General features: G+C 36.7%; 1 protein-coding gene across 1 annotated transcript; it reads right to left on the bottom strand.

Moving 5' to 3' along the window:
* Positions 1-4,317: 4,317 nt before the first annotated feature.
* Positions 4,318-17,404, bottom strand: LOC123658345 (formin-binding protein 4-like). Its single transcript, XM_045593778.1, has 9 exons — positions 17,080-17,404; positions 15,633-15,767; positions 14,324-14,498; positions 13,351-13,642; positions 11,676-12,539; positions 10,096-10,229; positions 7,531-7,654; positions 5,471-5,662; positions 4,318-4,440 (listed from the first exon to the last, which is right to left on the bottom strand). The coding sequence occupies exons 1-9, from the start codon at positions 17,273-17,275 to the stop codon at positions 4,345-4,347; spliced, it is 2,208 nt and encodes a 735-aa protein (XP_045449734.1). The 5' UTR covers positions 17,276-17,404; the 3' UTR covers positions 4,318-4,344.
* Between the last annotated feature and the right edge of the window lie 1,380 nt (positions 17,405-18,784).

Genomic DNA, 18,784 nt, shown 5'->3' with positions numbered 1-18,784 from the left:
CAAAGGTTATCTGTGGGAAAGGTAATCCCGCAACAACATTTTTATCCAGGTATTTGCAGGACTGAGAGTCTAAGTCCCGCGGGATTTTGGCATTTGCGGAATCCGGTATGTTTCTGAAAGTTCGCTAGTCCGAAAGTCGCAAATTCCGCGGGATCCTGCTCGATTTATGTGCGGGACTGGTCCCGCAAAAATAGTGCGGGATCCTGGTATCCCGCACTAATAAAACCTAAAGGATGCCAGGCTTTGAAACATATAATTTAAAAGGTTTTGAAACTTGAAGCTTAAGTGTCCGATTGGGGTGACGCCAACCTAGTCAACTTTAATGCTTTCAAAATGCAAGCGTATCTTTCAGCGCTAAACGGAGTCCATTCTTACTAACTCCGACTGTCCGTGGTGTATCTGTACCGATCGCCGATAGTATTGATCTTCTAGGCATAAATGTCTTGTCTTCTGATTCTTAATCTGAACTTCGGACAATGCATAAAATCCAAGGCAAAAACTGCTTGTAAAAATCTTGGTATCCTCAATAAAGTCAGGCAGTACCGGAACAGCTTCTTACTCTGTACCAAGCACGAGTTTGATCGTGCATTGAGTACTGCAGTCATTTATGGGATGGCTCTGCCAAGTACCAGCTTGCTGCTTTGGATTCTGTGGATCGACGCGCCAGAAGACTCATCGGTGACGAATCGCTGGTTTGCTCTAGACTTCAAAGTCTCGAACATCAGCGCAAGGTTACCTATTTGTCGGTATTTCACAGGTTTTATTTCGTAGTGTGCTCTAGAACTATACAATTTGGTTCCGCCATCACCTTTCTACCACCGAACCACAAGGCATCGCATGAATCTACACCGCTCCATGGTTGAAACCCCACGATCTCGCACTAAGCGGTTTGCTTCCTCGTTCCTAATACGCGCCGCAAAAATTTGGAATACCCTTCCGGCTTCCGTTTTTCCAACTAACTAAAATTTGGGTATCTTTAAGTCAAGAGTGAATAGGCATCTTCTAGGCACGCGCGAACCACCTTAGGCTGCATCTTCACTTACCATCAGGTGAGATCGCAGTCAAGTGTTAGTCTATATATAAAAAAAAAGTATATTATAAATAATTATTAATAGTATTTACTCTACTTCAAATTAGCTTATCAAAATAAAGCCTACACCAAATTTTTTAACCGACTTCAAAAAAAGAAGGAGGTTACTCAATTCGACCGTATATATATATTTTTTTTATGTATGTTCGGAGATAACTTCTTCGTTTATGAACCGATTTTGATAATTCTTTTTTTGTTGGAAAGGAGATATTCATAGTTTGGTACCATGATAAAGAAACCAGGATCTGATGATGGGATCCCGGAGAAAACGAGGGAAACTTTCAAAAATCGTAAGGGTGACTAGTAAATTTAATCATGTTTTCATTAAGTACTATAAAGCACTACTATTTAATAAAGGTCTGGAGTCAATCTGATGATGGAGAAGAAAGATAGTCGAGGGAACTCTTCAACAATTTATAGCAATTACCTGCTTTTTAAACTTAATTCGTTTCTATTGATGAGAACTTTGCACCTGTATGAGTTATAAGTGCCATTACAGTCTGATGATGGAGACAAAAGTTGTCAATCTGATGATGGAGAAGAAAGATAGTCGAGGGAACTCTTCAACAATTTATAGCAATTACCTGCTTTTTAAACTTAATTCGTTTCTATTGATGAGAACTTTGCACCTGTATGAGTTATAAGTGCCATTACAGTCTGATGATGGAGACAAAAGTTAGTCGAGGGAACTCTTTAACGATTTATAGCAATTACCTGCTGTTTGAACTTAATTCGTTTCTATTGATGAGAACTTTGCATATATATGAGTTATAAGTGTCATTTCAGTCTGATGATGGAGACGAAAGATAGTCGAGGGTACTCTTCAACGACTTATAGCAATTACCTACTGTTTGAACTTAATTCGTTTCTATTGATGAGAACTTTGCACCTATGTAAGTTACAAGTGCCATTAAAGTCTGATGATGGAGACGAAAGATAGTCGAGGGAACTTTTTAACGATTTATAGCAATTACCTGCTGTGTGATCATCTGTGTCGCAGGACCAGGTTTGATGATGGAGCCCATAAACACTCGAGGGAATTTCTCAACAATTTACAGCAGTTACCTTTTGCTGTTTGACGACCGCTTTGATATAATGGTGCATGTGCCGTGTCGGCGGCGCCTAAACACCGACGGTCGCGGGTTCTATTCCAGCTCGGAGTGGATATTTATAATTATATAAATATTTATTTTTGGTCTAGTTGTTAATCCTTGTGGTTCTCCCAACCTAGCCTCGGAGAACACGCTAGGCTGTCAGTCCCGGTTGTTATTACGTACACCTGATAGCGAACTTTACTCATAGTATGTCGACGCGTTAGCGCAGCGGTCACATCACCGGCTGTTGCGCTGGCGTTAGTGGGTTTAATCTCCGCGCACGACAGACATTTGTATTGGCCATATAGATGTTTGTCATGATCTGGGTGTTTGTGCTTGTGTATTGTGTATGTTTCCGAACCCCCGACATAAGAGAAAAAACATCCTTGTTAGGTCTACCCATCACTAAAAATTGTAAAATAAAATAATTTTTAACAAAAAAAAAACCGACTTCAAAAAGGAAACTAAAAAGTGAAAAATAAATTTACCTACTTAGTACAAAGTAATTCGTATTTTGATTTAGTTAATCAGAAATGATTAAATAAATATTTTATAATTTTGAAGTTGGTGCCAAGTAAATACTACAACAACCTGGCTACAATAACAAATACAAACAACACACACACAACAAACAAGTACAAAAAATATTATTAGATATGTCAAAACAGTAACAGTATTCAACCTAATAGTCAATGAAACAAATTATGAAAGAAAACTGAATACAACTTATGAGTAGATACTAGAGTAGTTATTATTTTACTTGGCACCGACTTCAAAATTATAAAATATTTATTTAATCATTTCTGATTAACTAAATCAAAATACGAATTACTTTGTACTAAGTAGGTAAATTTATTTTTCACTTTTTAGTTTCCTTTTTGAAGTCGGTTTTTTTTGTTAAAAATTATTTTATTAGTTCATACCTCTTGCATCACAACTATAAAAAGTCGCATTTAATGAATTCGGCAGAACAGATTTTTCGTAATGTAGGAACAATCATAGAGACCAACAAAAATTCAAAAAATAAAAACCATACATATTAAAAATAGCATGGTGTCGTCTCCTGTCAAAGATTTTAATTGTAATATGAAGCTTTGAATAGTTACGGGTCTCTGTAAAGAACTCACTATAGAGGGCGCCACGGTTCGCTTAAACCGAATATAAAAATCATCATATCGGAAATTTCGATCTAGCGGGTACATCGTTCCATCGCTTAATTGGCTAGAGCGCCGACACGGTCAGTCGGAGACGCGGGTTCGAACCCCGCTGGAGCGGTCAATTTTTGATATGATATTCAAAAATGTTTAGAATTCCTAATGTGTGGGTAACACAAAAATAAAATCGTACATATTTTTTTTTTATATACCTAGGTCGGCAAACAAGCGTACGGCCCACCTGATGGCAAGCGATTACCGTGGCTTATAGACGTCTACAATACCAGAAATTTTCCAAGCGCGTTACCGACCTTATCCCCATTTCTCCCCAAGAGCTCTGGTCACCTTACTCATCAACAGGAACACAACACATCAAGCACTATTATTTAGCTGTGATCTTCTGTAAGGTCGAGGTACTTCCCCAGTCGGGCTGCTCCAGATTTTGAGCAGGATAGCTGCCGCTGTGCCTACCTCAGATAAAATAAAAGACTTAATTCTGTATGATATTTCTATCATTTTATTACTTCATTAATCATTTACAACTCAGTACAAAAACACATAATATTTACAATAAAATATATAACTTACATTTTTTCAATAAAAATATATTAAGGCGATTCTAGCTTCTTGAAAAACAAATGTAAAAATTTGACACGTCTGTATTGCGATGTTTAAATATTATTTTACAGTATTGTTATTATTTGAGTTTTTGGAGGACAGCTTTTTGGTAATATTTTACAATTTTTTTTATACAACTAGATCGGCAAACAGGCGTACGGCTGACCTAATGGTAAGCGATTACCGTAGCTTATAGACGTCTGCAATATCAGAAACATCGCAATCGCATTGCCGACCCTATCCCCAATCCCAGGAGGTCTATACCTTACTCACCACAGGAACACAACACTATTTGAGAACATTTTTTTTTAGCTGTGATCGTCTGTAAGGTCGAGGTACTTTCCAAATTAAATATATTTACTATACACTTTTGTTTATTAATAGAAAATCAGTCCGAATTAATCTCATCCGCGACTTGTTGCCACTTCGCGACTAGTGTTGACACCGATTTGTGTTTCATGGCCAATGAGGATGACAACTTCATCTGAAATTCAAAAAATACAGTTAATTATTAACACAATTACTAAAACAATTGTAGATATTAATTACTTTAATATTATGTTCGTTTTTATTTTTTGTTTGTAAAAAAATTCTGAGAATTCTTGAATAAAAAATTACAGAGTGAGGTTTGATGCAGGAATTTAAAAAAAATAGTAAATTTTTGCAGTTTGTATTTTGTTGGCTACAGGTGTTTATGTAGGTCTTGACTTATACTGGTATAACTATAATTTCTGTCTAAGCTTAGGGAGGGTCCGTAGCTACCCGAGTAAGCCGGTGAAGGCGAGGAGCCGGTCTTCTTCCCCGCCATCAGATATGTTGAAGCGTTATAAAGCAATCACATATGGCGGGGAGGATAGTCCATAACCTCATATATCACCAATGGAGGTGGGGGGTTAGAAAGTTTCTAAAAAACATCACGTGATCAAAAGACGCCTCTAATGAGTGAGTGGATGGATACATATCTTAAAATTTCTTCGGGAATATACTATTTTATTCAAATTTCACTTCAGCTTATCGCAGTCCACTGCTGGACATAGGCCTCTACAAGTTCACGCAAAAAGTGCGTGAACTCATGTGTTTTCGCCCATAGTCACCACGCTGGGCAGGCGGGTTGGTGACCGCAGGGCTGGCTTTGTAGCACTGAAGACGCTGCTGCCCGCCTTTGACCTGTGTATTTCAAAGCCAGCAGATGGTTATACCGCCATCGGTCGGCTTTACAAGTTCCAAGGTGGTAGTGGACCTGTGTTATCCCTTACTCGCCTCTTATGACACCCACGGGAAGAGAGGGGGAGCCTATATTCTTTACTGCCGTAACTACACAGCCGAGTGAAATTTCAGCAGCCGAGTGAGATCAAATTTCAGACACATTCCTCATAAAGGAAAACCCTTCACCGGCAAGATTTAAAAGAATTTCAGTTTAAAAAAATTCTGTCACCCATTTCTGTCCAAACCATTATCGTGGATATTTGTTTGAATACACTCATTTGGTCTAAGTTAAAAACAGTTGACACTACCTTAGTTTTCTTCTTGGGCAATTTAACGTCTTTTTCCTTGATAACGTCTTTATCTTTTGGTTTCTCGGTGATTTCTGGAGGTGGAGGCGGTTCTGGGGAGTTTGGTTCCGTTGGGACTGTAGATTTTTCTAATTCTGCGATGTCGTTATAAAACGATAGTAGTTCATCGCCTATCTCTTGTTTCGGTTCTTGCTGGAATTGTAAAAAATGATTTAATTTTTAATATTTAATATATGTATGTAAAAAAAAACGAGTGTTCTTTAGACAAAACGACTGAAGTAAAACTTCTGCACAATAGGCTTGCACTGCGTCTTAGATATACGGAACGTAACTGGCTATGAGAGAAAGAAAATGTGTGCTCACACCTCTCTCTTGCTCCGTTTGTCTCGCCTGATACAACGGCAGTCTATGTTGCCAGTTAAATTTACTAAACTATTATTAAAAGTTGAACGCCGACATTGTTCTAGGTACTTTTACTCCTTACAAACTGGTGCATTTTTGTCTTTGTAGGCGTTGCAGTTAGAGTGGGTTACATTCGTATATGTAAGTGCCACATATCGATAATTAACGTTGACAAGTGCTAAATGTATGTGCTTGTGTGTATTGGATGTAAATAAATGTGAGGTTGTGTGTGATTGAGTGAACATATGTGTTTAAGTTCAAGATTATATTAATGATAAAGATGAGTGCGTCGACGTTAATAAAGATTTGATTTTATAAAAATGTTCGCATGGTTACGTTGCGTCGTATGATTCACGTGCTTGTATGCGTGCTTGCGTGTTTGAGTGGGTGTCTTTGTATGTCCGTAGTGTATAATAAAGTAAATGACATCTTGTGTGATTGAGTGCGCACACGTCTTTGAATCGTTGTGAGGTATACGTGCGTGTATGGAACGCAGGTAAAAGTGAATGTATGTATCTTGTATGTGCGTGGTTATTTGAGTCAAAATGTTCGCATTATGCATGCTTAAGATTTTTGATATAAACGCATGCGTATGCGTGTGCACGTGTAATTAAGTAGGTATGATGCAATGTGCGTGCGTCTTTATTTGAAAATAATGTCTTAGTGTGTGCTTAGTGTATATGTATGGAAGTAAAAATGGGTGCTTGTATACGATTGTGTGTGTGTGCGCACCCGTTAATTTAAGAGTGTGAGTGTGGCATGTCGTGTGGTTGTGCGTTCGGTTAGAGCGTGACTCACGATGCGCGGCGGCGGCGGCGCGGGCGGGTCGGGCGCGGTGCCGGGCGGCGGCGGCGTGCGGCGGCCGCGCGGGGACGCGCCGGCCTGTTGGGCGGGGGCTTCAGGTACTATACTGAGTCTACGCGATACGGGTACATTGCCGAGTTTGGAATGTACCTAATATTCATCATTACAGCCTACACAGTCCACTGCTGGACGTTGGCCTCCACAAGTTTACGCCAAAAATAACGTGAACTCGTGTGCTTTGCCCATAGTCACCACGCTGGACAGGCGGGTTGGTGAACGCAGGGCTGGCTTTGTCGCACCGAAGACGCAGCTGCCCGTCTTCGGCCTGTGTATTTCAAAGCCAGCAGTCGGATGGTCATCCCGCCACCGGTCGGCTTTTTAAGTTCCAAGGTGGTAGCGGAAATGTGTTATCCCTAAGTCGCCTTTTACGACACCCACGGGAAGAGAGGGGGTGGCTATATTCTTTAGTACCGTAGCCACACAGTACCTAATATTGAGATGGAACCATTTAACTATTGATTATTATTGTTAGCTACCTTGACATTTTGTTTTTGTTTTTTTTAGTATAGTGTAAGTATAAACTTTAAAAATAGCAGTATTGAACCATCAGTGAGATTCTCAATTGACGTATGAAATTGTTATTTTATGAAGATGCTGTTATTTTGAATTGGCTTTTAAAAAGGAGGTTTTCAATTCGTCTGTTTTTTTAAGCGTGTTCACTCATACATTTTTACCTTGCGTACCGATTTTGATAATTCTTTTTTTTTTTCGAAAGCTGTAAGAAATTGCAGACGAGTGTTTAGAACCGAATATTCAATAATTGTGTTTGTTAACTATAATGTTTATTTTTTTACCTTCGCATCAGAGCTCGGATGCGGCGGTGTGGTACATATTTCCATATCTGTACTCGCGACCGCCGGGTATTCGTACTGGACGAAACCGTCCGACTCCCTACGATAGCAGTACCGCCCTTCAGACCTGCAGTCACAAAGATATCGTACAAACATCCGCCGTGGAGGATTTTTAGTGCACCGAGCCGTTTTAAATCAATCATCGCTTCAAAAATCACAATTTTCGGAAAAATATTCCAATTTTCAGACCAATATTCCAATTACAAGCATATTTTAGACAATATGTTTTTTTTTTTTTGTAGTTATGTTTTACTGCTGTACTTATTTCAAGATATTATTTCGTATTTATGAAGCTTTGAAGCTTTTGTTTTTATCTGGTCGAATTTTTCCGCATAACCTTCTACTAAGATTTTAGAAAATCACTTAATCTTCAAAACGATGACCGATTAAAACGACGAGGCGATCTTAAAACATAAACATTTATAAGTACGACAAATTCTTCCATACTATGTAAATGCTGTACGAAAGAATTTTTCGTAAAGATTATAAAAACTCTGTTCATACTTAATCCCTCTATTAAGATATCCTGGTTGTTTCTGCCACGAAATTATACCCTAACTAAATGTTTTTTTTTTGTTTTATCCCAAAAAACCCATAAATAGTTAAGTTCTTACACCCAAATCTACCATTTTCGTTTTATTATCGCCGGGATGAAGGCCACCTGGAACAAGATCAAAGTGCAATATCAAGAAGATACAATTTTAAATAAGTCATATTTTTCTTACCAAAATCCCCGGCGCGAAGTCTCGCCTTCTCTTTCATTCTTTTTCTTTTGTTTCAAATCTTCTATCTTCCAACTTCTTTCTTCAGCGTATTTCGCTATTTACAGTTATTTGTATGATGTTAAATTTATGGATACAAATTAGTTTAACTGACAATAATCTTTTGAAAAACCTAAAATTATTATTTTTTTTATTTTTGGGATTATAAAAGAGGTTTAAAGAAACTCGTGTTAATGTGAATAATTTATTAACTACATCAGGTACTCTTATATCACAGATATTACAATCATATCACATTCCTAAAAAATTAACAGTTTACATTAGAAATAACAAATGTAAATATTATAAAAATAGTTCTATAGCACTAGTACGATTCCCCGTTTTTCATTCACTATAAGTCCGCCATAAAATACCACAGCACGTGATCTTTACCTTAGAGTCCATTACCGTTTGTCACACCGATACGGATTTCTATAATAATTAAAAACGAAAGCAGAAAGTACGTCGCTTTATGGTGTTACGGGTAAAATTTAGTGAGAAACCAATTATTTAATTATCGTCATCTAGTTGATAGGGAGTAAGGGAGTAAACAATTATATACCCACGTCATGTGGGTATTTGATTAATTGAAAGTAGTAGTGAAAGTAACAAACAACACATATTCATTCATGTGGTCACTTAAATTTTTGAATAATATGTTGTTTTGGCCTTAATTTGTAATGTTTTTCATAATATTAACAGCATCGAAGGATTTACAGGTCCCGTTGAACATTCTTCCGTCAGTCTGTCCGTCCCAAAGTATACGAATACACTTGTCTACTACTGCCACATATTGTCAGTCAATTACCAGAACTTGTAATTCCATGTTGTTTAGAAACTAACAACTTGTATTATTACTTATTATAAATACTCAACGGACAAATTTGCATCCAAACGATATCGATTCGTCCGATATGACATATCACAATTAATCTATACTAATATTATAAAGAGGTAAAGTTTATAACTTTGTTTGTATGTAGGGGGTAATCTTCGCAAATACTGATCCGATCATGGAAATTCTTTCACTAACAGAAAGCTATACTATTCAGGAGTGATATAGGCTATATTTTATTGTGATTGAACAAAAAATTCAGTAAATAAGAAAAAGATTAAAATGGTATTAAAATGGTAAATAAACTAGCGCCATCTATCGCTAAGAGAAAACAATTTATTAGTCTTTCGACGTTATTAATTTAGTCTTATTTTAGTCTCTCGACGACGTTTTTTCGATTTTTTATAGATGGCGTTGGAACAACATATTATTTATTTAAGTGCTATAAAATTTGTTCTTTAAAGTATGTGATTTGGTTCTGTAATTTAAAATAATAAATACACGGGAGCAACATATTATTTATTTAAGCGCTATAAAATTTGTTCTTTAAAGTATGTTATTTGGTTCTGTAATTTAAAATAATAAATATACGGGAGCAACATATTATTTATTTTAGCCCTATAAAATTTGTTCTTTAAAGTGTGTTACTTGGTTAATATAATAATAATTAACGTTCAACAAAGTGGGCACGGGTCGGCTAGTTTAAAAATAAATTTACTTTACACTCCTAGAAATTAACGCTAGATGGCGTTGCTTTACAAATTTACGAGCGCCGGTAAACTAAAGTCGCACAACAATAAGAGCGACGACAGTACGACACGCAATACATCGAGCGCGGACCGCGTACGGTGTGACACACGGCGCACGCGCGGGGCTCGCGGCCGGTGGCGGGTATATAAGGGAGGGCCGTACCTCAGGAAGGCGCAGAGCCAGCCGGGCGGCGCGGCGGCCTCCTCGTGCTGCGCGAGCGCGCGCTCGGCGCCGCGCGCCCAGCGCCGCCAGTACGGCGCCGACAGCGCGCCGGCGCGGAACGCCGACACCAGCGTCTGCGAATTAATACAAAAATTGGTTGACCCGACCAAGAACACGACGGTCGGCGGTCGATCCCGACCGTGTAGGCCTTTTAGTCGTCCGGCCGCACTACCACACACCGCGTCGGAACAGCCATCAGATTAATTGGCTCGGCTGTAAGCACGGTGTGCGTCGGAGTATGAGAAAGATAGCGTGACGGCGGAACGCGGACGCTAACGTCTATACAAACAAACACGTGTCCGAGCACAATACAATGTCACGCGTAAATAAACGCCTCACACTCACCGCCCTTCACTATTTACTCCTGTGTTTGGGGTCCGGAAACACGGTTCACAAGCAAAAACCCGCAGACCCCGGCAAAACATTTTTATTTGGCGCGGTCTGGGGATTTTGGACTAGCCCGTTGGCGCAGCTTGTAATGGCCCTGCTTTCTGTGTCGCGGGTTGTGAGTTCGATTCCCGCCTGAGTCTGGGTGTATTATTTGTATTTATATATGTATTATTTCTATGTATATTTATCAAAACAATAGCTATAGCAGTCGACTGTTACCTATAACACAAGCATTAAGTTACCTACCGTAGGGACATACGACCGTATGTGAAGGTTATATTTATATATTTATTTATTTATTTATTTACTCTTTATTGTACACCACAATATGCAAATACAAAATAATAATAATACAGACAACTTAAGAATGTGTAGTACAAGAGGCGGTCTTATGGCTAGTTAGCCATTTCTTCCAGACAACCCGAAATAGGATTGAATACTATTTATTTGAGGAGCGGGTAGGTGGTGCAGTTATATTGTAATAAACTTACATACAAATATCTACACATTAATACTTATAAGCAATACATATATATACATTTGATTAATATAATATAATAAACTAATAAATATAACAACAGTATCTCATAGCAGTTACAATCAATTTCGCCATAAATAAATTAAAAAAAAAAAAAATAATAATAATAAAATTAATAAACAAATAAATTTAATTGGAATCGCTCTCACTCTTATATACGGTCGATATTATATGACCAGTGCAAATTTATGCCATGTGCGGGAATCGAACCCGCGACCGCCAGCTCAACAGTCATAAACCAGACAGTTGCATTAACGCGTCGTCTAAAAAATTAGACTTTTAATCTCTAGCATTAATATATCACTAGTAGTCGCCCAGTGGTCGAAATTCAACCATAACTAATGTAAATTATAACTTTAAACATTAAACAAAAGAATATATATGTGTGTTAATACATGGTAATATGTAAATTTTTTAGTTTTTATTTTATGTGTATTTATGCATAATTTTATAAAAAATATTAGCATTCTGCACTTATTCTCTAAATAAACCATGTGTTCGAAATTACATCCTCGAATTTTTTCAAAAAAAGGGTACAAAGTTTTTGCTAAACGTATTAATATATAAATTATTTTAACAAAAGTACACTCACCTGCATTTGTATGAACATCTCTTGTAGCGGGGCGAGTGTGCTCGGCTGTAATTGATTCAAGAACTTTAATTTCGCCTCTAATAGTTCTGTAAGATCGTCCAAATCATCATCTTTTTTTTCCTCGTTCAACGTTTCACCTTTAGTAAACGTCAAACCGTTTCCATAGCTAATCGTATTTTTTGGACTACCGCCCCCATCGTCTTCCTTACTGAAACCCAAACCGGTCCTTTCGTTCGAAAATCCTTCGATAAATTGGGAATATTTCGTCGTGTAAGCCGGTACTTCAGATTTTTCTTTCTTCCGTTCTGGAAGTACTGAATTTGATATTCTCAATTTCTTTCTACCCACATTTTCTATTGGTTCGTCAATGTTCATTAGATAGACATTTTCTTTTTTATCTTTTTCTTCAACAACTGGCGTTTCTTTAATCACTATATCGTCCGTTTTACTTTCTTCTATATTTGCAGCACTTGGGAATAAGGATATTGAACCATTGGTCGGATATAGCGCTTTCAATTCATCTAACGGTGGAGTCCTATCACCACTTTTAGGTGAATTAGACAAACTATTTGTGCTAGATTTAGGTTTACTGTCTACTTTTCCTTTAGATTTAACAACTTTGGGTAGCTCTGTTTTCTCTATTTCTTTAAGTAAATCATCTACATCGAGATCTGCTACACTTGTTTCGGTTTTCGGAGACGCGTTATTGGATCTTGCTTCGTCTTTGATTATTTTCTGTATTTCAGACGGTAGTTCGCCACCTAGTTTTTCTAATAATTTTGCTTTGTCCTTTAATTTTTTCAATAAACACATTTCGTCCTGGCTATCATTGTCATCGCTGGCTTTCGGTTTCGTTTTATTCTGCTTGAATGTTAAAGATTTGAAAATATTAATATATACAAAAAAATAAAGAATAAGTAAAATATAACGACCATTTCCAATTTCTAATTAGATTATTTTGAATATTCAAGGCAAAAATTATCCATATAATCTATCGAACAAATTTTTTTAAGTCACCTCAGATTGAAAACTTTAACCCATCACAGCGCTTAATAACATTTCCAATTACAATGAGAACTCTCGGAAATCATCCAAAAATGTATCATATTTTGTTACTTAACGAAATATGACACAAATATGAACAGTACCCGTAATATACCGTGTGTAATCAACATGTTCGTTGATTACAAACGGTTATATAGATGAAAAAATATATAATTTGATAGAGACAGTAATATAGAATAAAAGTTAGTAATAAAAAATATTAACGAGTTCCCACTGCCCTTGGATAGTTATTTCTGAAGCGGAGATTTCAGATTGCTTTCTCATCACTGGTGCCAAAAAGTTTAATAATAAATTGTAGTTTTAATGTTATTGATTAAGATTATCTAATTAAACTAAAATTCACATCTTTTAAATACAATTACTAGCTGCCCGGACAGACTTCGTACTGTCAAAAGTTAATAGTAAAAATATTTTTAATTTTTTTTTTTTTTTAGTTATATATTCTGTGGGCCTTAAGGAACATAAATTAGCAGAATTGGTCGAGCCATTATTGAGTTATGCGCTTGGCAACATCCATCTTTATTTATATAGATTTACCATATCTATTCATTAAAAGGTTTATTTGGGTTTAAAATTAATTAAAAATATTAAAAAAAAATCATCAACTTACTTGTTTAGTTTCTTTCCTTTCTGGAGACTTTTGTTTATTATCAATCAAGTTCGGAGGCAGCTCGGGTCCTATCGGTACTGTGTAATTTAGATTCGGTGGTAAGGGCGGTCCAAATTCAACTTGTGCCTTTTTTATTTGTGCCTTTTGTTTAATTTGCGTCTTTTGCTTCTTTTGAGGATGTTTCGGTAATACAGTGGGAGGTTTCGGTAGTGGTGGTGTGACTGGGAGCTTCTCTGACTCGTCGTTTGATTCAGAGTCCGAGTTGTGGTATGAAGTTATAAGTTCTATTTTCCTGGAAATAACATGGGACATTTTCATTATAATAAAATCATTTTATTCCAAAAATAATTTATATCATTTTGATAAATACACACAGACATTGATGTGAAACTTATAATGAAAAATATATTATTACATCAAAAGCTAAAAACAAAAAATTTACTGCTTATAGTAAGAAGTATGACTATAGTTCTAGACTATAGTTCTAGAGTATACTTCTTAAGTAAGTAAACACCGAACGGGGTAGGGTTTTGTTGTTTTGCTTATTTTTGATGATATGGGGGCCAAGAGGTCTAGATGGTGGTTACATCAGCAATATTTATTTCAACCTTTCACAGTCCACTGCTGGACATAGTCCTCCACAATTTCATGCCATCGGTCGACTTTTTAAGTTCCAAGGTGGTAGTGGAACTGTGTTATCCCTTAGTTGAATCTTACGACATCCACGGGAAGAGAGGGGGTGGCTATATTCTTTACTGCCGTAACCACACAGATGGCCACGACTACACAGATGGCCACAACCACACAGCACAATATTTATTTATTATTTCTGAATAGATTAAAAAAATATCTACTAATGTTTACAACTTTCGGCTAACAAAGGGGAGCTGATTAAAAATTACTAAAATTCTGCTTACGTAATTACTCCAAAAAAAAAATCTTTAAAAATAAATTGAGTAATAAAAGAACTTACTCCTCTTCATCGTCACTAGCCGCCCTTTTCTTGTTGACCTTTGATTTTTCCTTTAAAACTTTCTCAGGTTTCTTTGTTTTAGCGGGAGCTTTCGCTATCTTATTCTGTGAGTTTTGTTTCTCGGCCAACGCTTGCTGGTAAAGCTGCCATTCTTCTGCTGATACTTCTGATGACCCTAATTTGATACATACAAATTAGTTAATTTATTTTACTATGAGCTAAACACTACTTTTTTAATTTTATTATTAAGTCCAGGACTGATTTGTTTTTATTTGTAATTTACTAGTAGCGGTAATGTAAATTTACTATAATTTTATTATTTAATAAAAAATTTTATCGATTTACAAGTGTAAACTAAATTAAATGAATTCATCATTACAGCCTTTACAGTCCACTACTGGACATAGGCCTCCACAAGTTTACGCCAAAAATAGCGTGAACTCATGTGTTTTGCCCATAGTCACCACGCTAGGCAGGCGGGTTAGTGACCGCAGGGCTGGCTTTGTCGCACCGAAGACGCTGCTGCCCGTCTTCGGCCTGTGTATTTCAAAGCCAGCAGTTGGATGGTTATCCCGCCATCGGTCGGCTTTTTAAGTTCCAAGGTGGTAGCGGAACTATGTTATCCCTTAGTCGCCTCTTACGACACCCACGGGAAGAGAGGGGGTGGCTATATTCTTTAGTACCGTAGCCACACAGTACAGCGTAGCCACACAGTACTTAAAAAGTAGTAATTAAATGAATTAATGTTATCAAATTAATTGACAAAATATAAAAAATTTATAAAATAGAAATCTAATAGGACATCAAAATAATAATAAATCAAATTTCTAGACGATTAACTAGCATCATTTATTTATGCGCGTTAAGATAATATTTTTAAGATTAACATTTTGTAGACAATTGACTAACTAGTCTATCAACTAATATAGGTTTTATTTATATACATCTAGGTCAGCAAACAAGCATACGGGTCACCTGATGGTAAGCGATTACCGTAGCGTATGTACGCCTGCAACGCTAGAAGCATGGTAAGTGTATTACCGACCCAAGTCCTAATCCCCCTAGGAGTTCTGGTCACTTTGATCACTACAAGAACCGAACATAGCTTGAGAGCAGTATTATTTAGCTGTGATATTCTGTAAGTTCGAGGTGCCCAGTCACAGCTTAACTGATTCATCCAGATTTTGAGCAGTATATTTCTTGCTGTGCCTTACTTCCGTTAATACTTATTCATAAGTATGTTAAAGAAAGTCTCACTTTTCTAATTCAAAAAAGTTATACCTATATAAGATTTAAATTGCACAAATACCTGACGTGTGTAACTGTTGCTGTGCTAACTTGAGCGCCAGTAAATACTCCGGAGGAGCCTCCCATGTAACGGCATTAGTGTGCTGATTCCAGTAATATGTGAAACCACTATTTTCATCATAACAGGCTGACCAGGCTGTGGAAAGATAGTAAAAATGAATAAATATCTTTAGCATAAACTCATAGTCATCTTTTGCGAATAAATAGGCCTATGTTGTAGGTGTGGCGATATCTATCGCGCAACATACTAACTACGTAATTAGAAAAAAACTGACGTATCCTACATCGCGTTATCAAAGTGATTGAGTATATATACAAAATCCCAACAACAACCGTTGGGGCAGTAGCCCGCCAGACACAACACACGTCTGGTCGGAGGATCCTCCCTTTGAGATGGCGGATGAGAAAGTCAACACCCTAAACCATTGCACCGCCAAATAGGTAACAGCCAACTAATATAGACGGTCGATTTTTTAAATATATAATTCAATTATATTTGAATACTAGCTGTGCTTACGACTTTGTCTACGTGAAATTGAAAAAATATATTTTTCGATTCACAGAAATACAAAATAAATAAATTTCTAAAATACAAGTAGCCAAAGTTACTCCTTATTACATCAGCTATCTGCCAGTAAAAGTCCCGTCAAAATCAGTCTAGCTGTTTCAGAGATTAGCCGGGACAAACAGACAAAAAATTTAATTTTTTTTATTTTGGTATATGTATCGTGTATACATCCATATGCATTTAGTAAAAAGCAATTATTTTAATATTACAAACAGACAGTCTAATTTTATTTATTGATATAGATATATGGTAATTATTAACAATTTTTGTTAATTACTTCATCAAATATATTTCACATTGTATGTTAAATACATTGATAAGGATATTCAGACACTAGATTGTTATTCTGTTTCCGTAACTTAATCAAACTGAATACCCCTAGAGTGTTCTTTAAAAACTGCAGACGATACGGAACGAAATTATCCCAATGAATGGTCTAATTTTGAGGTTAGGTTAGGTTACTTTATTTTTTCAAGAAGTACCAATCACGTTAGATTACCGCTGGAGTCACGCTGGAATCTGAATATCCACAGCGTAAATAAAAATAATTATGTTAAGTAATATATTCAATATAATATTAGGTGGCAAATATACAAAATTATTCATGGTACAATCATCAAGATCAGCATAAGGGTATTAAGAAGAAAAGAATATTTTTGTTATTTATCAGCTTTTTTCATATTTTCTCAAAAAAGGTTTTTGGGTTTATTATGAATGTAGCCTAAGGAGGATTAGGAGGATTAGGAGGAGGAGGAGGTAGGTAGATAAGTTTTTTTCTGTTTTATTAATAATCACCACAATGTAAAGCTTGTAAACGAATTATGAATGACCTCTAACTAAAAAGAGTTAATTGCAAAATAAGGTGAAACGTAACACTTACGGCAGTGCGGTATTGGCGCTGGGTGTATACCAGCGGGAGCAGTAGTCTGATGATTCACGTCATATCCTGGATAAGCTGCCGGTGCCCGTTTATTTGCAATATCGTAACGTTTGGCAGAAATCGGAGTCCCGTCCTCCATCTCTTCATCAGAATCACCATAGTTCACTAACAACCCGAGAGGATTCACGTTACTCATTATTCTAATATCACGTTATGTATAATAAATATTTGGAAAATACTTAAATGTGAGTATATTAGATGTTAATTTATAATTAATAAAATTTCCGCACAACGCGCAGCATTTGCGAAAATGACATTTATGACAGCGATTAATTAGACGCCATTGTTAGTGTTACCATTTCTCTGAAATTGTATCCCCAAAGGTTAAGTCAAAAACTTTTAAAATAGTCACAATCCCTCTTATCCTCTTAAGCCTTTATTCTATAAAAATGATACCAATAAATTAAAAATAATTATTCAATAAAAATATCTTGTTATGCTTTGATTTTATGTTCTATATAAAACATGACTAAAATCGTGAAAATATTACGTTCATATGATTATAGATATATAGTGCTGTGTGGCTACGGCACTAAAGAATTTAGCCACCCCCTCTCTTCCCGTGGGTGTCGTAAGAGGCGACTAAGGGATAACAAGGTTCCACAACCACCTTGGAACTTAAAAAGCCGACCGATGGCGGGATATCCATCCAACTGCTGGCTTTGAAATACACAGGCCGAAGACGGGCAGCAGCGTCTTCGGTGCGACAAAGCCAGTACTGCGGTCACCAACCCGCCTGCCCAGCGTGGTGACTATGGGCAAAACACATGAGTTCACGTTATTTTTGGCGTAAACTTGTGGAGGCCTATGTCCAGCAGTGGACTGTATAGGCCGTAATGATGAATGATGATGACAACCATCTTGGAACTTAAGAAGCCGACCGATGGCGGGATAACCATCCAACTACTGGCTTTGAAATACACAGGCCGAGGACGGGCAGCAGAGTCTTTGGTGCGACAAAGCCAGTACTGCGTTCACCAACCCGCCTGCCCAGCGTGGTGACTATGGGCAAAACACATGAGTTCACGTTATTTTTGACGTAAACTTGTGGAGGCCTATGTCCAGCGGTGGACTGTATGGGCTGTAATGATGATGATTATAGATGCACTATGCGCATTAAATGCCCCCCCTGAAATTAGCATGATAGTAAATATCAGACCAATTTTAAGACATATTAATTAATACAAATATCTATACGGAAAAAACCCTAAAATACCCAAAGATCTGTAATTGGAGGAAAATTTAAAAGCTGGCAAAACAAGCTGTGACGGCTGATTGTCATAACGCCATTTATAATACAGATAAATAAAATAACAAAACAAAAAGACAGTAGATGAGTAGAGATAGAGACTCCAGTTAATTTTCTTTTATTAGGAAATTCCCACAATACTTTAATGGCAAAAAATTGTTGACCAATAATTATAACTTGACGCGTAAAAGTGGAACTAAATGAAGAATTACAAAGACATTGATTTGGTATTTTTAAATCACTGCTAAACTTAGCGATTAAGTAATTGAACATTTTTCATATATATTTTTTTTAATTTAATTGCTTATATCATACATTCAACTATGTATAGCTTTTTTAACCGACATCAAAAAAGGAGGAGATTACTCAATTCGACCGTATATATACATATTTTAT

This window comes from Melitaea cinxia, chromosome 12 (genome assembly GCF_905220565.1).
Source record: "Melitaea cinxia chromosome 12, ilMelCinx1.1, whole genome shotgun sequence".
NCBI lineage: Eukaryota > Metazoa > Arthropoda > Insecta > Lepidoptera > Nymphalidae > Melitaea > Melitaea cinxia.
The sequence above is the reverse complement of the archived record's forward strand: the minus strand, read 5'-3'. Positions and strand labels throughout refer to the sequence as shown.

Bases quoted from the DNA above. Each gene is read 5' to 3' on its own strand.
- LOC123658345 (XM_045593778.1), bottom strand. From the start codon at position 17,275: ATGAGTAACGTGAATCCTCTCGGGTTGTTAGTGAACTATGGTGATTCT. The intron at 13,643-14,323 runs GTAAGTTCTTTT...TGTTATTTCCAG, and splicing joins GCTAGTGACGATGAAGAGGA to GAAAATAGAACTTATAACTT. The intron at 5,663-7,530 runs GTAAAAAAATAA...TTACAATTCCAG, and splicing joins ATCCGAGCTCTGATGCGAAG to CAAGAACCGAAACAAGAGAT.